This window comes from Falco peregrinus, chromosome 4, assembly GCF_023634155.1.
Source record: "Falco peregrinus isolate bFalPer1 chromosome 4, bFalPer1.pri, whole genome shotgun sequence".
NCBI classification, from domain to species: domain Eukaryota; kingdom Metazoa; phylum Chordata; class Aves; order Falconiformes; family Falconidae; genus Falco; species Falco peregrinus.
The window spans coordinates 37,933,306-37,955,432 of NC_073724.1; the positions used below are offsets into that span (position 1 = coordinate 37,933,306).

Consider the following 22,127-nt stretch of genomic DNA (forward strand, 5'->3'; position numbering starts at 1 on the left):
AACTCCAAGATTTTCAATATGGTTCAGTAATTCTAGTAAAAAGGAGGAAGCAAGTAATGAATAAAACTGATCATTCCGGAAATCTTCCAGTGGTGCTGCATAGAAACTAGTTTTTAAGAGATGTACTTAGATTTAGCACTTGTGTTATAAAGAATACAGTCACATCACTGACAGAAGTGCAAAGCATCAAGCCAGGAAGTAAAAAGGAATTTATTTTTAATAGACTGTTTACATAGTGTAATCCATAAATGCATGCAGATAATATGTAAAACATTGTGGATGTTACAACCACACAAAGAAAATGGTCTTTCTTTAAATCACCTTTACAAGTATATTCTTAATACCAGGAGAAACATTTTTAGTTCTGTTTAAAGTCCATAAGAAATATAAAAAAATGCAATATATTTTTAATAGTAGGTACAAATTCAGCTGATGATGGCATATCTTGCATAACTCATGAGTGATTTTGTACACAATGGAAAAAAACCCTGTAATCTGGTGTAGAAAGAATAGATTGTTTTCTTTTTAAGAGAGAAAATATAATTAAATGACATCTTTGAAAACACCCATCAGATATCTTATAGTATTTGCATATGGATTTTTTTAAATGTTGGAATGTATGACAGAATTTGAAAATCTACATATAGCAGAAAGTGCAGGCAAGCAAATTGTGAAATTATATTTCCGGGGTGACCATCGTTTAATTTTTAAGTGATTCACCTATATGCCACCTGCTAATCCATCTTTGGTAGAATTACAAAGCTTTAAGCATCTTGCAAACAAGTGTAATTTCAAATAGGAAAACAAAACTTTTAAGAAGTGAAAGAAGGAAAACAAATCTTTTACAAAGAAAAGTGGTCTTTGAAATGTTTTCTGAACATCAATAATCTGTTGAGAAAGCATTGCATATTTCTGATCCATAAATTCTGATTTCTTACAGAGAAACATTTGCTTCGTTTATATATGCAGATAGAGCCTTCCTACAAAATCTAGTTATATCTGTGGTCCCAGCAGTATTTAAGGTGAATGTTGCAAAAGCTTCTTAAAGTCTTTTAGATGTATACTAGATATCATTATTGACAATATCTTTCCTGTGTTGCATCCTGAATTTGTACGGCAGATTTTATTCTTGCTTCTGATTGCCTGGTTTCTGACCAAAATGGGGCACGGTACATTTAGAAGGAGATATTAAACAGTGCCACTGCTGCTTTACATGTTCCCAACATTTTCTGTAATAGCTTCTCTAAAATGGGTGGCATAAACAAAATCCTCAAGCACATTGCAGTGAAATGGTTTTATTGGTGCTCATTTATACTGACCTACATAGGTTGTTCTCAGGCTCCCCATTCCCGAGCAATGATGCTCATTCTGTATTTGTGCCAAGAAAGCACTTAATCTGTGGCAAACCATTTTTTTGTTAAAGTACATTCTGCCATCAAAATAAAGGCACAAATACAATTTATATTCTACTAGTAAAATCAGGAAAAACAGTCCCAATGAAGAAAGAAGGCACAAGTTACCCATCCAGTGATCTTACAAAGCATGTCTGCATAGATCTAATTTTCCACAATACATCAAGAATGAAGAAATGCTCTTGATGCCTCAGTGCCCATTTAAAGTCACCTATGGATGGGAAGAATGGAAATCAAAACACAGTATGAATGACACCTCTGGTTTGTTTATTTTAGGCGAAAAAAGTAAACTCTGGCTCCATTGCTCACTGTCTCTTCATAACCTTCTGTATTTCAATACTCTGAAGGACTCTGAAACTTACTCAAAACAAAAGTACTGAGAAAGGACATTATATTTTCATTCTATCATTATGTAAGATTTTGAAGTGTTATAGGATGAATAAATCCTTATTTTAGAGCAGAGATGTCATAATGAAATTTGCCGAAGCTAGAGAATCTGAAAGGCATTCAAGCTCTGGACATATGACAGGTAAGCATGTTTTACCTTAGCAAGATACTGCAGACTTTGTGTAAGCAGTTTATTGTGGAAGAGGTCAGGATTGGTTTTGCTTGATTGATTTGCATGGGTGCAATATGTTGAACATCACACAGAATGTTTATTAAATTTTCCTATTAAAATCTTACTAAACTAACATCCGTTAGAAAGCGAAGCATTAGTCTGAATTCCCCAGTTTTCAAGACATATTTTTCCACTCAGAGTTTTGTTCTCATTAGAACTTGCTGTCATCTGTATGATATACATAAACTGTTAGGTAAGCATCCCAAATCTCTCATAGAAAATTAAGAATATGACTAGAGCTGAGGCAGTCTGAATCTTCCATATAAAACATATAATCAATGCATATTGTATCTGCTTAACAACAACAACAAACATATCCTCTTTTTATCTGCAGAATTTATTTGACAGATATGTCTTCCCTCAGCAAAGAAATAACTGATCATAAATTTATCTTTTTTGTCTTCAGGACCAAAGGTGCCCCCTTGATTGGTGAGGATACTCCAGTGGTGATAAGTTTCAGATTTTCACGTATAAAATTACGTTGTCGAACTGTGGCTGATCTTATATAACTGCTAGTAGAAACAACTTTTGCTGGGCTTGTAGGTGGTATGGTCTGTGGAGGCAGTCCATTGATTTCATATGTCCACTGCATTGATTGTGTCTGAAAATAATGAACAGAGACATAGAAAAAGACGTCAGTGATCAAATACCTTGAAAATTTGGCAGTGATTTACTATGTTGCACTGATTTAAAAAGATATTTTTTATATCCTTTTCCATATAAGGTACCGGAATAACACAGAATGAGAACTGCACTCCTGGAACACAGAGAACTGAAAACACATTTAACTTTATTCAGGACCAGGCATAACAAAGGTGAAAAATTTAGCTTCCTGGCTGATCTAAATTTCCTTTTTTATTCAGTAAACCCCATACCTTTGTATGTTGTGCGAAGATAATTATTCCACAATAAAACATAAATGTCTCATGTTTATTTTGTAGGTTTTAATTGCTGCTCTGCTATTGGTAATAATGGTATTATCAAATCATAGAATTTTTGCATTAAAATAATGAAAAAAAATAAAAGGAGTCTGAGTATGCACAAGAGAGTTGCACTTTCCTGTTGAAATCTCTAGTTTGAAGAATATTTGTGTGAATTGAAAATGACACTATTTGTTTGCTTTCTGTTTATAACTGGTCTCTAGGAATGGAGCATATGTTCCTGTGTCATGTCTTGTAACGCTTGAATACTTGATTCTTACAGAGTATGTGATTCTTACTCTTACCACATATCCCATCTATCAATAATTAAGGACTACTATATCTGTGTGTATGAAGGCTATACTGCTGTCTATCTGCCACGCTTCATTTGTGTTCTGAAGCAGAATTTTGATTGCTAAAAACTTATGTGTAACTATTGCAGATCTTTCAGTCATTTTTCTTTCAAAATGTATCACTTTAATTCTTGAAAGCAGGTCTTTATTTCAAGTCCAGCATTTTCCTGTCATAACATCTAGGAAAAGGTCTATTCAAGGTTTTCAGTTTTCTGTTCTCCTTTTCTTTAAAAAAAAAAACCACCCAAAACAACCCAAAAATAAACTACAGAAATATTACAAACCCCAAAGATATTACAGACTCTCAAATTATGTGTCATAATGTCGAGCTTTGTACTATTCAAAAGAAAGACAAAACATTGCATGCCCACTTCAGGCATGCACCGTCATCTATTCCTTTGCACTCAGTGACCGGAAATCCTGGGTTTTATGTCTGGGGCTTTTTTTTCCTTCCAATGCAAAACTTGTAGCAAAGACTGAGTTAAAAATATGACATGATAAAGGTCTATTAAAATAGATTGTATTAAATTGTATGAAAATATTTTAATATAATTTAAGGGACTTTTTTTTTTATACAGAACACAGAACATAGCGCATGTACAGAGTGCCTATGTATGTAGCAGTGGAGTTACATTAAGTAAGTGATATTTCCAGATTCCCAAGATCTGCCTTTCTGCGTTTGGCACAGCACTGTAATCCATACAACGCAAGCCATGCTGCTTGTGGTTCTAGAACAGGTATATTGGTGCTAGGCTTTTACGTCACACTGTGTTGAACTACACAGACATGGCTTGCAGATCACCTTTCACTCCTGCTTCAAGTCACAAAGATTTATCATTACAATGGTTGTGGTTTATGTAATTCATCACCCATTTCAAACTAATCTAATCCTTTAGAACGATCATTTGTAGATATAACCATTACACCTAACATCAATGTCATTTCTCATTCAAGAAAACAAAAGGTCAGAAAGGCTGCATCTACTCTCAAATAGATCTGGAAATCCATGTAAAAGTCAACCTCAAAGCTCATGAGTTTTTCCCTCAAGCATTTAGTTAACAGTCTAGCTTGTGGCCCATTTGCTCATTCCCATTTAAAAGCTCTCCTTCTGCTTTGCTGCTGGGCATGTCAGTACATCAAGCAGATTTGGCCTAAAGAGAGAGGCAACAACATCCATACAAATTGTGACAAATTTTCACATAGCATCAACCATCTCCAAAGCAGAGCGTGTATAGCTGTCTAGTTATTTATTGCAGTTTCTCAATTAATTATGGTCTAGATAAAGCACTACAAAAGCCATAGAGAAGAGCAATAAACCTTTTCCATCTCAAACTCTCACAGTCATCCCATAATTATAACAACATATAGAAGAGAATAAAAAGGATGTTAAAAGTGGCACTTTGACTTCATGAAGTTAAATATCAATTTTATATTTGCCACTGAAAAATTTTGAATCAGCGATGTTTACCTTTATCTGTCATATGCTCCTTCCTGTTGTTCTAATTGTTTCCCTGTCATTGCAAAAATATATTTAAGGGACATGATTGGAAGCCATTTTGTATTCATGTTACAGCAAGTTTCAGGCCATTAAACTGTAAACCCTTTGGCACAGGCTTTGCTCTCTGCTAGGTACTTATACAGCATTTACACTATTTCACATTTAGGCTGCATACACTTACAATTCTTAAATGTCATTGCCATATGAATTTCTAATTGTGGTGCTTCTTGTTAGACAACTGGCTTTAACCAGTATTTTGGTAACTGAATAGGTACTTGTACTTCTCCATGCTAAGGTTGAAAAAGTAGGTGACTTTTTTTTTGCTGTGTATTTTTGAAGAAACCTTTTTTAAAACATCTACTTTAAAAATGGCAGTACTGATTTTACAGTGTCTTCTGACTGAAGTGCCTTATTCAAATAAGATTAGGAAGCATGAGATCTTAATAGATATTTCATCATGCATGCATAATTTTTTAAACTTTCATTACTATTCTGCTAAAATCAAAATCTAATTTAAATTGAATATTATTTCTGTGTCAAACAGGAAGATTAACTCATCTTTATTCTCAACCTTATTTAATACTGTGAAATGATCTAGTAACTCTACTGACTGTAAAGATAAAACCCAGCAAAAGCAGGTGTGATATGCACCAACATCAGTATCTCATGTCCAAAGATAAAGTTGTCATTTGAGAAAACTAAATCACTCTCTACATTAGTTAATTGTTTTATTAACTTCAGTACAAGATGAAATGCTTTATCCTTTTTTAGAACACCAGATGAGCAATTTAGTTTAAAGAAAAATTAACCTCAGGGCCATATTCACTGTGTGCAAGTCTCACCGATCACTTCGGGGTCACAGAAAATACCTGATAGGTGGTTCATCCAACAATTTAAAATGAGTATCAAGTTACTTAAAATAATCTCTGTTCATTAAAGCCACACACATTGTAACTTGACAGTTTATAGTGTTAGTAATTGTTTGAAGTGGGACTTAAACAAGAGTGCTGGGCTACGTCGCCTCTCAACTTCATTTATCACCAGCATCAAACAGTTTATACAGCCTCCTGGGCAGTAATAACCTTTTGCTAGTTTCCTGTTTGCTATACAAGTATCCTAGATTGTACATTCTGTGAGAAAAAAAGTTTGTGGCTTCACTTGGTGGAAAAAGCTGCCTGTTCTGTTGCTGCTGTAGCTGCATCAGGCGTCATTCTGTGGCAGTAGAGATTGCTCTATCCCTCATGGAAACTCTTTAGGTTCAATGAGGAAAATGCTGTGGGCATTGTTACATGAACCTTTTAGACAGGATCCATTAAGCTATCAAAAAAAAAAAAAAAAGCTAAAAAAAAAATTTAAAAAGTGAAAGAGCAATAACAACAACAACAAAAAACCAAAACACCAAAACCCAAACCCACCCCAATTTATCAACTTGAACTACATTTGTCCATCTATTTTAAATCATGTACTATCATCCAAGAGTTGGAGACAGTCATTGTGAAAAAAAAAATAAATATGTGCATTTATGTACTGGATTACTGAAAGAAAGACTTGTTTTAGTTCTGCATTTCCTGCTACAGGGGGAACAAGTGTTACAGGAATGGAAAAGAGTTACTGTAACTGCAAACATTTACTTGGGCTAGTGCTTTTTTTAGCACTAGAACCACCAAATTCAGTAATTCTTAAAAATTACTAATTTTTCTTGAAACAGTCTGGAATTCAGTAATTTTCAGAAAACCTTAGACACCCACAACTGTCTATTTTACTAGAATATTTAATTTCAAATGGTAAAATACCAGGTTTTCAAATGCTACTGAAGCCATAAGTATTTTCTTCAGGAGACTGTACAGCTTAACTGCAACAACCATTCTAACCAATACGAAACCTGCAGCAAGAGCAAGTGTACCAAGGTCAGAATCCATGCAAGTGCTTCAGAGCTGCTGCTTTGGGTTTCCAGGTCACACATTTCAGCAAAGGAAAAGATGGATTAAGTTTCAGATTTTTTTAGAATGGTGGTAAATAAAGAGATAGACTTAGAAAGGTCATCTATATATCACCATATAATTATGGTAGAATATGTCATTTACAAGCTGTATTTACTTGCCTAAGTAGTTCAAAAATTCCCAAATCAGAGGAACTCTTCTTCTTATGCTTAAGGCAGTGCAGTTTATTACATCAAATTTGGAACAATTTAATACTAGCACTAGTAGTAACAAAGTCTAAAGATGAAGGTATTGAATATACTACAATCTACTAGAATAGAAACATAGAAGAGAATCTCTGTTAAGAAAATATATCTAATATAAATATAGGTATTTAAGAATCGTAGGCTACATGCAATGCATCTCTGGGCCTATTTCACACACTATTAAGAAGACCAGACCACAGTCTGAATATTCTTGATAGTCTAAGGGAGGATTTATTGTTGAAATGAATTATTTGCTCTTATCAAAACCTAAACATTCCTGATGACTATAATCTAATTGAAGTGTGAAAAGAGTAGTAATTTGGCTCACCTGGTTGGAGTAATGGCCACCTGCAGAGCTAAATCTTTCTGAAGAACGTTTTGAAGAATTCAGAAAAGAAATGCATGCTGCCACTTTTCATTGAATGTCATGTTATTCAAGTAAGTTATTTAACCGTCTTGATAGCTGACTAAGTAATGTTCATGAAGTAATTTATTCAGCAAATACTGATAACAATCACCAAATATTTTTCAGGGGGTGGGAGGGGTGTTGGCTGTTCAACCCATTCTTACAGATGGTTCATGATTCATAGGATTAATTTGCAGAACACAGATACGTGTACTCACTGTAGACTAGAAGCGCTACTGAGTTACATGCTAATTAACTGCCAGAGAAATCTATGTTAGGAGGGCATTAAATGTTAGGAGCTAGTATCAGAAACTTTAAGATAAATGGTATTCCAATTACCTTCCAAACAGTGTTAAATTAGGAAAGTCCAAATAAAATTTGTAAGACCTCCCTGTAAGTTAAAACGCAGGAAATTACAGACAGTGCATCCAAAAGTCCCTGACCCTCGATTTATTCTGCAGTGGTAACAAGCAAAAAATGACCAATTATGATCAATGTATACAGAATGAAATCAAACCAAATCTTTATGTGAACTGTGGAAGGAAAAAGCAAAGGCAAGAAAACTCATGGATCAAGGTAAAGTCAGCTTAATAAATGAAGGAAAGAAGAAAAAAACAACACAAAAAACCAACCAAAAAAACAAAACCCAAAACAACAACAACCCCACGCACACACCAAAAACAACAAAAAAAAAGCCAAACAAGTGATGCAAAGGCAGTCACTCACCACCTCCCACAAGCAGACCAATACCCAGCCAGGCTCTGAGCAATTTCTAATGAAGAAGATGGCTAACCATCATTTTCTTAGTTTAGAGAAACATTTCCAGGTAGAATTAAAGGTGGCTTAATTGACTTTTGCAGTTCAAATATTAGTTGTTTCACAGCATTGCTTTAGATATAACACAATCAATATCAACCACTCCTTCAGGACTAGCAATGTCTGAATACCCTCGCACAGTAATGGTTCCCATATTGTTATCATCTTTTGACATGAGAATTATAGTCTCAATAAGCAAAGTAACCTTTCCTCATGCTTGTGAATCAAAAATTTTGAGTATCAATTCTGCACTCAAAATATGGTGTTGATAATTATAGAATGTGCTAGATTCACTGTCTATAATGAACTTTCTGGATCCCTATTTTTAATCATAAAACTCAGGTCAACATCAACCAGTGGTGACGAACACAGGTGATGTCTTATTTAATGTGAAACTATTTCAATTATCCTATTAACTTTGTTACATTTTCTTTTATTCTGTTTTTTGAGATTCTGTTTAAGAGACAACATTTAGAATAATATTAACCTATGCTAATTAACAAATCTATCAGGAACAATGCAGAATGTATTTTAACCAAGCTGTGGAATATGTGACAGTACCATTTGCTGTTAAGATATGCAAGTTTGCATAGACAAGCTTAGAGACGCCACACCTGGGTACTGTGGCTTGCACACTGCATCATTTATTTCCTGAACAGCATGACAAATGGTTTTGATATGCTGTCTTTCATAGGCTAAGTTAGTGATTATTCAGTAATAAAGGTGCACCAGCCTGACTTCTGGAGGGCTTGATAATGTTACCTGCAATCTGGTTCACCCTGACATCTATTTTATCATTTAAGACTTGTTTTGTGTGCCTTCTGCTTTAGAATATCTCTGAAGTCTCACCCATGAATTACAAAGCAATTGCTTGGGTCTCTAGCTGAATTCAGTACAGTGCAAGCAAATTATCTGTAAGCCAGCTTGAGCACACCCTTTTCCAAGGATTCACCAGCCTCCTGGCTGCTCTGCCTTGTGCCTGGCAGCAATTGCTGTCCCAGGAAGCCTTTGCAGAGCATCCCCCTGCCCCAGCTGCATCTTGCTGTCTCTAAGCTCTGTCAGTTTTCGGTTTGGCTTTACCAGCACATCAAAGCCTAGCCCTGTGATGTCAGTGCAGCTGCGGAAGTCCTTTTTTTTCATCACAGCATGTCATAGATTATCTAAGAAGCATGCTTTCTTCACTAATCTATCATTAGTAAAAATATATACTTTTTTCAATTAGACCAGCACTGTTTCTGATGGCTATTATAAATGTGGACGTTTGATTATGGAATAATACCTATTTAAAAATGCTCTTCAGGCACCATGTCACTGTTTCTTACTTGTAGCTCGACTAGATTATGATGTTCTCTTTCATAGCTACAGAAAAAAGCATGCTTGTTTTCTTTACTGGCTTTTTATTGTATTTCATTCTTTGATCCACAGAAATTTTTGAAGTAATTTTCTATGTCACTTTTGCCAAATTAAGATTCCTAACAGCTATTCAAATAATTGTCTAACTTCGATTGTTTTGATATGTAGTTGACTGAGAACAGAAGTTTTAATGATGGTTAAAGAACATTTAATTGCTTCAGCAAAGTAATTAAGGTTTTCTGCCATTAATAAAATCTGCTGTAAGTATTCATTAGTATTAAGTCTTAAAGAATCTACAAAATATTCCATGAAGTGCCTGATCTGTGTGCAGAAAATATAAATTAGGCTACATTATTTAAAGTATATATGTACATTCAGTTAATAAAATGTACATACTAAATTCTGGTAAAGACAAACTGTAATTTCTTAATGCTAATTAGCTCCTGAGGACAGGGTTCTCAGCAGGGCAACTAAACAAAAAAAATTGCATGTACAATATTTGGGTTTAATGCTTACAACAAATGAGAAAAAGAAAACTGTAGGATCTTTCTCCATAATCTTCACCTCCCATTTTACTTTACAGCACAATTGTAATGACCCACATAAAACAAAGAACTTACGCTGTCATCTCTGCTACTTTACAGCATAATTATCACTGTTCATTGAAGCACATAAAAATGGCACATAAAAATATCCTGCTACTTACTATTCAAAACATTTAATAATAAAAATACATTGGTGTTAAGCCTATGACTTTACCCTCAGAAATGCAAAGGAAATTTTACAGCAAGAGAGCTGTAGTCCTTTACTGCAGCAGCAGCAGAACAGAGGCAACGCTTGTAAAAGAAACTTCCTCACTGTTTCTAAAAATAGCCCAAAGCCTCAGCCAGTATATTGGCTTGAAACGATACATGCAAGATAGGTTCTTCAGTGTCAGGTGCAACATTAATTGCATTTCACCACCTCTGTTATTATTCCCCAAATAAGAGTGATTTAATACTGGTTTTGTCATCTAACTAAATCTGTCACCCTCAGTCACTAATGGGAATTATTTCAAGTAATAGGAAAGGCAGAAGTAAGTATCTGGTATACTCAACATGTCATCAAGTCTTATTTCAGGTCAATGTTGAGAACACAGCAGCAGAATTACACAGTCACAGATTAGAACTACAGGGATGAAAGCTTGGGTGGCGAGCAAAGGGGGAAGTCTGGCGCACACACGAGGGCTATCAACAAGAGCAAAGAGAACACAAGCCTCATCAAAACATTGCTGAAACAGCTTAATACTTCAGGTAAAGTAAGAATGTTAGAGATATTTCTAACATACTGTGATGGTGTAATATTGGTCCAAATTGCACTTAGGAGCATTAAGTCTTCGCTGTATTTTTTATCATACAGGTATAGATAGGACAAGATATTATCTGATATATATATGTAATATGTATGAGAGACTTCCTACACCCACACACGGTACCAAAGGTGGAGATGTACAGAGCAGTCTGCCTAGCTCATAACCAGAGACCATGGTGTAGTAGACGTAAGTTAAAAGTCCAATTACTCAAAGCCCATCTGTACTGATAAATTCCTAAAATGAAATTTTGGATTACTGACTGTTTTCTTAGAAGGCTAATAATAATCTTCCAACATCATGTTTATCCCATTTCAGACAAACATATTATATTAAAGCTTTTTGTTAGTGATGCAAGTTAAGCCAAAGACAAGCATGGCTAGTACATTTACATGTGTCATGCACAAAAAAACAGCAGTTCAGTTCCAGAACTCTGCAAATGTGTCATATAGCATTATGTAAATATAAAAGAACACAGAAAAAATTGTCTTTTTTTATTATTATTTTTCAATGGAAGAGCGACAAGCATCACTGCTGTTTATGTACAAAGACTAATTGAATCAAATGTCTAATACAGTAAAAGAAAACAAGTAGCAGCAATTAAAGTGCCTTCTTTTTCCAGGATCTGAATAAAGTGCCTTCTGGTTTTTCCAAGGTTTGAATTTCTTATCCACTATTGTGCAAGTTGTCACTCAGAGAGATAAAACACTATAGTAATTTGCCGTGCCCCTTTTTTCAACTTTGTTTTGACCATGTTATTTTTTAAATCAATAGTTGTTTCACTTCTAATATAGTAGCCTGAAAACATTGCAGCAGTGAATAGATTTAAAGTGCAAACAATGATATGTGGCGAGTTTGCGATGTTTGCTGCTACTGTATGTTTTTAAGAAACCGTTTTCTTTTAAAGAATTGACTTAAAAATTAATTCCTGAAGCAATAAAAAGGAATAAATTTCCTTTACTACTGAAGGAATAAATTTCTTCAAGTGTTTCCTGACCTTCAGATTTACAGAAGGTACTTGGCTACAAATTCTTTTTGTTTCTTTTGAAGCTTGCTTTAAAAAAGTTATTCCTGGCTTTGCATCCTGAAACTGTCTTCTACAGTTTAGTATCTAGCTTCTAGTGCCTTTGGTCCTAGGAGGTATGATACAAGTAAAATCACTAACCTGGACCTCACATATTCAATCACTTATATGTTCTCCATCAGTTCTTAACATGATTATTTGGATTCTCTGTGAAATGTCATTCTGTCCTGTTGTCTGTGGAGCTGGGACAAACATATCAAGATAAGTACCTGTCTCTGGTGTTCATGGTGAAGGGATAACAGAGAAATTAAAGAAAAATACGTTTTTTTCAGCTTGTCATGAGTGAGTTTTCAAAATTTAGTTTTATTCTTATCCATCCAGAAGAGCAGTGAGATAATCACAGTGCATGCACTTGTGTGTTTCAATCCTGCTTTTTTATATAGGATTCCTTTTTTCCTTCCACTCCTGAAGGTATATTCGTGCATTGCATTCGGGAAGGCTTACCTGAATTACAAGTGTTGCTGTATGCTTCTTGCCATACATCCTTGGCTTGAAACCCACCATTATATGGGTTCCCACACTGCCTGCTGGAAGGAGTTCTCCAGCTTGTGGCAGCACGAGGAATGCAGGATCACTGCCTGCCAGAAAGTGCGCAGTGAATGGCTCTGGGTACCTACGGAAAAGCACAGGAGACTATTACGCCTTTTACAATATCTTAATATAATTCATCTATGGTCTAACATTTAGGCCACCATGTGGCATGACTCAGGGAACTTGGCAGCCCATGGAATGCATGTAGAATAATAGCATTCTTACTTACAGAATAAATAGTCTATAGTAATTACTTACATTTATTTATAAATATTTATAATATTTATACACAGGGACCTGCATACTGGTCTTCCATTTCAGACATACCTACATGCTATTATAAATATTGTAATAACTACAGAATAATGATAGCATTTGCCGCTAGAAAGGACTCATCTGACCTGTAAAGATATAATAATAGTGATAGAAATAATTCCATGTCAGAGTGAAAATCCACTTTTCTTATTAAAAGCCCCTCACTTTTCCAATCTCTAATCAAATAAAACTGACAAGCCACCCATTTTATTAGATTTTATGACTAGAACTGAATTTGCAATCTGGTGGAGCATTAATAGACTGGGAGGGAGCTCTGAAAGCATTGAAATGAACATATGGAAAATAATTTGCTATCACTGTTTTCCACATTTTTCATATCCCATAAATTAAACGCTTTAAGATGTTGCAATAATAATTAGGTTTCTCTATCAATATTATCATATATCTCTTATTGCAAAGAATTTCTGTCACAGGTGCTGCAGGTCTTCTCTAATTACTAGTTTCATGTCAGTACCATTGCACCCAAAGAAAATGCCTTATTCCTGGTAAAGACAGCGGCTGAGGACTACAGAACATTCTTAAGCCAATCCCAAATCGAAGCTTGTCTATCACAGTTCCTCAGGAACTCTGCCACAAACTTTCTCAGCATGAAAAGAATATACATTTTTCTATTTTCCAGTCATCAAGACTTTACATCAAGTCATCAAGTCTTTACACGTGTTGCTGAGGACAACTCTATCACTACCTGGACAGAAAGAGAACAAAAGAAATTGCAACTAGAAATACAACAGCATAGTCAAAAAATAATCCATCACACCCTGCCACAGTACAGCAGGGCAAGTATCATGCATGCTTAGAGGGAACACATTTTCAGTTGATAAAACGTGAAGAATGAAAAACTAACAGCATCTCAAAGAAAAGCTGTTCAAATCTGTTTATTCATGGACTGTCACACCAGAAATAACACTGCTTTTAAAAGAAAATACAAAGAAGTGGAATTTAATATTTTATGACAATTCATATCTCTATGGAAATGTCCCACATTTCCTGGGCAAGTGCTACACCGTGGGTGGTACACTGGGTCTATGTCACCTTATTTAAAAATAGCTCTCCTTTGGAATATGTTCTCACAGAAGTTTTTCCTAAATTCAATATACTCTCAAGAAATAAAGGTCATACTGTAAGTTTGTAGAAACAAATAGTGCAAGTGCAGAAAATGGAAACCAAAAAGCTTCTGCCTCCTGGAAAAAAAATAAATTCACTAATATTTAGCAGTGCCTTCGGACTTAGGTGCATTAGCAGATTTAGCCCAGCTTTCCCTTTCAGTGACTGCAAGGTGAGCAAAACTACTGAATGTCGGAGACTACATTTCAAGTCTTGTGACATCAAACTTATGCTGAGGTTCTCTTTTCATGGTGCCTAAACTTGTGCAGCTGAGTTTATAGACCTGGGCCATAAGCACTAATCCTGCTACGGCCTGATTGCCCATCTATGTGTCATCTAAGCTTTGACTTTTCACATCTCTATTTCCCACAAGGACTGCTCAGCTGTGAATGCCTAGAGCATACTTACTACACACAAAGGGCAGGCATGGGATGAAATAGAAGTGATGCCTCTTAGACTGAGTAGCAGAGTACAGCACCCATCGAAAACATCTGAGATGAATATTCAAACCTGGGTCTGGAAATAGTGACCTGAACACAGGTCTTAATTTCCAGCATCATTGCTCTATAGACTAGATTTAGGAACATTTTAAGACTTTCTGTATCTCCTGTGTCCAGTCTCTTTTCTGGGAAGTATTTAGGGATGACATCTCCTAATAAGCACTTTCTGTCTTCATAAGACATACAAGACCATGACTTAGACTACAGATGCAATGACAAAATACTAAGGGAGACGGGACAGGCTGCATGCACAGAAGACATAAGAAAATAAGGACTTTATACCTGCAGATATTGCATCTTAGCAGGGTGTGATGCAACAGTAGTTTTTTTCAGACCATAAATGATTCCACAAAACAGCTAGTCAGAAAACTGGAGAAAAAGCTGTAGTTTTAGTCCCGACAAGGGGGCCAGACACTTTAAAATGAAACTGTCACAAAAGTGATCTATAATTGTGCACATAAGATATTTTCCAAATCAGAGAAAAAAATCTTATTGCAGCAACCTTGTCAGATCTTAATTTTCATAAAGAAAAATGCAGGAAAAGTAATCTAAAACACTTTAAAGAAAAACTACATATTACTTGACAGCATTGGCCCAAGGTACTAGAGGCAGCTATAATTTCTTTCTGTGTTGAGTAAAATACATATACACACACACACATACATACTTACATGAACACATATAGTCACAACTAAAACCTCCCCCTCCCTTCTCCATTCCCTCCCCTCCCCAAAGCCTGGTAGTTTTAAAGAAAAAGTCAAGCCAATTACTGAATGCAAACTGTTCCTCAAAGTAGAAGCTATGTCCAAATAAGAAAAACAGAAATTCTGGCAAGTGAAATGTATAGCCATAATACAATAGGCCAGGAGGGATTCTGATAAAGATATGGCTAACAGTACAAGAACTAGCAACCAAAAACCTACTCACACACAACCAGAAACAGGGATCTTTCACAGTGCCTGTAGTGCTCATAAATCCTTTTTTTTGTTGATTTTGTTTTAAAAATGTATCTAAAGATGTTTAAAAAATGTATCTAAAGATTTCAAGAAAAAACAAGCAGTGTTTTCACTGATGTTCACATCAGGGAGATGATCTGACATCCTGGCTAGCTCACTAGCATGAGTAAATTGTTTTCTTATTCTCATCTTCTATAGTATAGAGAAAGTAAGAAATAAAATTCCCAGAATAGCACCTGCATTTCAGACATTATTGTTTTCAGTGTCTGTATATTTAGTGTATAATTAAAAATTAATAATTATGTGATTTTAAAGTGATTAAAAATTAATTTTTCCATTTTGATTACTGCTTCAGGTAAAACAGCTCTGGAGTCAGTGTCTGGCTTATCATTTCTGAGCCATGAAGGACAGAGATGAGGCTGTCTATATTTTTTCAAGAAGGTTTTTGTTTAACTCAAGGGTGGCAGATACTAACGTACTTCATAAAGTTTAATGTTGTGTAGAGTTTTGAAAACACATAAGAGCCAAGCACAAATGAATTAGTAAATATAAGGGCAGAGGCCATACAAACCAGAGAAAATAAGTGTGTCTTCCCACCTGTGTGTTCCGTAACTCCTGTCATAATGGTTTGATATTGCTATCAGACAAGATGAACTCTGCCCTTACTCAAAATAATAAACAAGAGTAACTATTAAATTGAATTGAAATAATAATAGGACAATGAAATCATGGCAATTAGGAAACATGGAAATTGATCCAGTATTTAATAGACATATTTATAATTACTGCTTTAATCTTGTTCTTAAATAGCATTGTGCTTAAATAGTAGTCTGTGCTCATCAGTGTTCTCATGTTAGATAATTTTCAAATCAGTAAACTAAAAAAGAATACCTTATGTCCTCAATTAAACAAAACCTTAACATTTATATTCTCATAGAAATCTCACTGAAAAACTTAAAAAATACCCAGCAAATCTGAAAATATAAGCTTTATTAAATTAAGGCTCAAAATAGCTTTAATGTTTACTCCTCTCTTCCTCAAACCCATGAAGCATTAAATTATTTCAGTAGAAATATATTCCTTCATAAAACTCAGCATTTTTCAAACTATATATAAAAAATAACACATACTGGTTTTAATCAAATTATTTTGATGGGGTTTTTGTTCCAATAAAAAAAGAATTTAAAAATGCCTTAATCTGTTAAATACATAACTGTTTAAGCAAATAAGGGGTACAGTTTGAAAATGTTACAATGTGCTTCAAAAACTTATAATTTGTAGTTAACATCTGTTGGATGACAAAAGAAATTTCAATTATATAGTGAAGTTCTTTATACTTATTAACTGTATTCAGTTATCAAATTCTATACATTATTAGAGGTAATTGGTATAATTTAGATAATTTCTTTTCAACCAAAAAAAAATGACAATGAGAAAAAATTAGGAAATCCTCATTATTTATCTGAAATGCTTGTTTTATACCAAAACCACCTCTGGTTTTGTTGTCCATTCTAAATCCTTAACTCTGGACATCAGAAAAGATTTAACTCCAGTTATCACTCCACAGCTTTGCAAAGGCTGCTTCAGAATCAAGGGACTTTTAAAAAATATGAAGAAACTCTGCATGACAAATGATTGACAGAGAATGCTTTACCAACTATAACATCACTTTTGTTGTACATGTTTGAAAACCAAAGCAGGAACCAGAGCAGGAACCAGGGTTTTTATCTTCACAAAATATTAAGATTTCTGTCTCATTCCTGTTCTGTCCAGGGGTACTGTATTTGTAGATTGGTAAACTGACTTTTCCTGACACAAGCAGTCCAGGTGACAGCTCCTGGCTAAATGTGTGACATGCCAGTAATTGCATTATTAAGAAGGATGATCATAACTTTTTGGAAGCTCTGCACATGCATATCTTTATTGATATTTTCCACTACTCTCCATTCAGACTCCAAAAAATGGAGCTCAGTCAACATTTGTTCTTTGCAGCTGCCACTATGTGGAAGATGCTAAGATAAAGTATTCTAATTATATCTTTAGAATAATGGTAGAATTTTGCAGAACTGGTAACAAAGAGATTGGCATAGGAATCCAGGACTGTAACATGCACAGTGATGTGTAAGAGGGGGTGAGGGAAAGGGTGCGTGTGCTGAGAACTTAATGAACACATTTTCTTGCAGCACACATAATTCTGGCTCATGGTAATTCAAATGAAATACAGAAGTAATTACAGCAAAATAGAAATATTTCTCAAAGTTGTAACCATAAACATTTTTTTGTTTTTCCTTTCACAATTAGGGAGGCTACAGAAAAAAAAAAAAAAAATAGTTGCTCGCTATTCTTCACACAGCATTAAAATTAATCTTGTGTGATCAAGAAATGTTTTTAATTGAACATTTATTCTATGCACTAGGAAGCGTGCATAGAAGAAACAACGAAAATACCCACAGTGGTGCTCAAAATATGAAAAGTAGGTTAAGATAACTAAGTCTACACATGCAGTGATTTTAAAGACTAGTTTCATCTTTCTCCTCCTGTCCCTAGTCCATGTGGTTTTGTTGTCTCTTTATTCTAGCTCTGTTCCCATAATTGGGTGGAGCCTTGGATTTTGCAAATAACACTCCATGGAGACCATACAGATACCACAGTGTTTGCTTTTGTGATAGCAGGTGCTGATTAAGTATGCTTTTCTGAAGCATAGTTTGAGTTCATCTGAGAAGTTTCCTCAATGTAACTGTTTGTTACAAAATACCCTGTTTGTGATAAACACAGGATTGGAATCAGAGGTTGGAATGGAAGAATGGATAAAATTTTACTGTGTATGGGAATAATATGTCATTAAAACAATCACTAACAGGTACATGGAAAGCTAGAATTATAAGGGTGAAAGGAGGCTCTGTGTATGAGAAATAAGCAGAGAGAATGATCAGAATTATCCACAATCTTGACTAAACACTTAAAAGTAATGCAGTTTACAAAAAAATTTGAAATTAAAGAGTGTTCATATGTATCTATGATCGTTTCATGTTGGCTACTGAAGTGTTTGCACTGGAAAACAGGAAAACATTCTGCTGTAGCTGGATATCAGTATTTTAATGTGAAGAAATAAATCCAACTGTCAAAATACCTCTGTTCTGGAAATTATAGTAGTAAATATTCTACACAAAAGAGTTCTGTATTAATGCAAATGTTCTGATTCCGAAACATAATTGATTAAAATTGATTAAAAATACATTAAGAAGTTATTTTCAGTAAAACAAATATAGAAAGGGCTAGGGCTTTTTTAAGTAAAGCATCAGTTTTGGAATTTTTATTCTGTTTCAATTACAGACATCAGCATAAAGAACAAATAATTTCAGTTGGATATCAAACAAGTTTCTATAATTTTTATTTCCAAGGATAACATTCTAGCTATTCTTTTTGGTTAATATTGCTGTCATTCTGTAAACCATCGGCATTTAATAATGCATTTGCTATTAAAACAAACACTGATGTTTACACAGCATTACAGGATTGTAGCAAAGCCAATTACCTCAGTGGAAATGTTGCCACTGATTTCGGCTGGTGTTGAATTAAACCTACATTTATGACAAAGTCCAAAAACCATCATCTATGAATATTAAAAAGTGGCAGAGATTTCTTATTTAACAAGTGAAATCTCCAGATTTGGCTCTTAACCAATCTTAATGCCATTAAGGGGGACCATTCAACAATATGTCCCTTTTGAATTTTTATAGCCGAAAGTAAGATATTGGACTACTCATATATCACAACTATCCTAGATGCAGACAGTTTTTTAAAAAAAGTATTTGAGTTTTCTTCATATAACAAAACTGTTTGCCTGCATTCTCACTGTCATTAATTATTGAAGCAGATACTGTGCTGTTTCTCAGTGGGGGCACGTACGTGTCAATTTTAAATGTATTAAAAGACAGTGCATTACAGATTCGCATGGACTCTCAGAGCTTTCATTATTGCAGCTCATTGTGAACAGCATAGCAACTACCTCCCATTTGTTCATCATTCACTGTTCCTAAAGCAACTACATCAAATGTAGTTATGGGTCAGCTGGAAAGTCAGTAATTCAGTCCAAAACATTTCACAGACACTGAGGATTTTGCTGGAGAGGGGAGGAGTGTAGTTAAAGGGAGAAGCCCATATTTGAGTTGCAGCAGCTGTAGAGAAAAAGAGAGCTAAAACCATTGACCTCACAGCTTTGTAGTGATCACCAAAGGGGCTCTGTGGATTGCTGAAAATCCTCATTCAACCTGGCATATATATGAGAATCCTAATCTGTCTTTAGTAAAATAGTGAGCCTTTTGGGGGGCCTGTGGATCTCAAATATTTTTTGCCGCATCACTATGCACCCTCCTAGCCCATAAAGATGTACAGGTCTTCTCAGTGATGCTGTGCAACCACTCTGGGCTGCAAACAGAGAGGAAAAAAAAAAGACACAGCTGCAGAGTCCCTTTCTAGCAGGTTACTCAGAAATACATCTCTGTTTCCCCCCCAGTTACTCTCAAAGTAGCAGTGCCATGAGGTACTCTCCAGCATATGAAAGGAAGACAGAAAGTATCTGTATGGAGGGCAAAAAAAACCCCACCTCTCTAAGCACCAGAACTGATTCTCAATGGGATTGTTCTGCTAAATGTTTACTGCAGAAAAACTCCAAAGGGCTGATCATTTTTTTTCAGGGAAGGTCTATAGGATGACACTCCATATCCAATTGAAAATTTTAACCCATACTTCAATATTTCATGGTTTTATTTTTAATCTAAGTCATTTGAGTTATTCAAGCATTAAATTACATCTGTAATATATGGGTTTCTTGTGTAATTGCTCTTAAACTGCAGATCCAGCATGCTAAATGTTGGTTGGCTGACCGTTTTATTTCTGTAACAAAACTTCCACCACTAAAATCTTCTAAGCAAATCAAAGATATGATAAGGCATTATAAAACTTACAAAGCAGTTGTTGGCACTATTTATGATGCGGATCTTATCCAGCACATGCAAACATTGCATTTTGTATTTCAAATGTATGGGAGGAAGTCTTGCTATGTAAAATAAATTTGGGATTTGTTTAAGGGAAAAAGAGAATCTGTCTCCCACCACAGGTCTTTCTTTATATAACTATAATAATTCAGGTTTTATAATGGCTTTCTAGAGGACATTAGGTCTCTTCACTACTATCAAACACCTACCAGGAGATTACAGTATTGCCAGAGCAATCACTTCACTTTTGTTCCTGAAACAGCCCATTCCATTGAAACTGTTAACTTGGACATTGTGATAGAAGCCTTTTTCGGAGTGCTAGTAATTAGTATCACTGACAGCCATCTAAAAGCTGGAACAACTGTCCATGTTAGAGGCACAGCTTTTGGAAATAAGTTCTTAAAAAAAAATAATCAGTTGGAACCAAGGACACTTCCTGCAGGGATGATACAAAAGCACGTATCTACAATGAAAGTTAACTGTCAACCAGCATACCTGGCACACTTTCTAGATAGGTAGTAAAAATAGTTAATTTTAAAGAAAAAAAAAGAAAGAAACTTAAAAACTTCCATAAGCTAATAGATTGTAAGCATCATGATTCTTTCAGTTTTAGTGTTTTAAAACTTCTCTGTCAGTACTACACAATTTATTTCCTGACTTCCTGCTGTATACAAATGACAGCATAAGTTTGCTACAACATTATGAAATTCTGAGAAAACAATGAAAAGTATGTAAAAATTATATTAACAGAGATTTCTGCAGGAATTCTAAAAAAGAGAGTAATAAAATACCAAAGAATGACATCATTATTTTATCTAGTGAAAGGGCAGAGTAGAGATGAATTCAAAACATGCTTACATAATAAAACAGGAATACTTTAAAAAGAATAGCACATTTAAAAAAAATTAAAACACAATGCAAAGGATTGTTTTTGCCTTGGTGTAAGTATAAATTACTCTGAAAAACAATCTATAGTAAAAACATAAAGGTTTTAATAATGAGCCTTTAATATCACAATACACCTTCCTTAACTCTGTATTTTGATTGTATATTGATCTTTCCCTTAGTCGAGGAGGATCATTTAAGAGATCACTTAAGAAAACTTGACACCCACAAAGCCATGGGCTTTGACAGGATGCACCCCTGAGTGCTGAGGGAGCTGGCAGACATTATTGCCAAACCGCTCTCCATCATCTTTGAAAAGTCAGGGAGGAGAGGAGAGGTGCCCAAAGACTGGAGGAAAGCCATTGTCACTCCAATCTTCAAAAAGACAAGGAGGAGGACCCAGGAAACCACAGGCTGGTCAGCCTCACCTCCATCCCTGGAAAGGTGATGGAACAGCTCATCCTGGAGGTCATCTTGAAGCATGTGAAGGAAAAGCAAATCATCAGGAACAATCAACATGGATTCACCTAGGAGAAATCATGCCTGACCAACCTGATAGCCTTCTATAATGGAATGACTGGCTGGGTAAATGACAGAAACAGTGGTAGATGTTGTCTGCTTTGACCTCGGCAAGGCTTTTCACACTGTTTTCTGTAACATCCTCATAAGTAAGCTCAAAAACTGTGGGTTAGATGAGTGGGCAGCGAGGTGGTTTGATAACTGACTAAAGGCAGAGCTCAGAGGGCTGTGATTAATGGTGCAGAGTCTTGGTGGAAGCTTGGACCTAGTGGTGTTCCCCAGGGGTCACTGATGAGTCCAGTCCT

The 22,127-nt window shown here is 35.2% G+C and overlaps 1 protein-coding gene across 1 annotated transcript in view; it reads right to left on the minus strand.

Annotated features, from left to right (window-relative positions):
- Positions 1-209: 209 nt before the first annotated feature.
- CFAP47 (cilia and flagella associated protein 47) overlaps positions 210-22,127 on the minus strand; it is a 342,945-nt gene continuing 321,027 nt past the window's right edge. The window contains 2 exon segments of the mRNA XM_027782493.2: positions 210-2,632; positions 12,439-12,607. Coding sequence (XP_027638294.2) covers positions 2,411-2,632; positions 12,439-12,607 — 391 coding nt within the window. The 3' untranslated portion in view covers positions 210-2,410.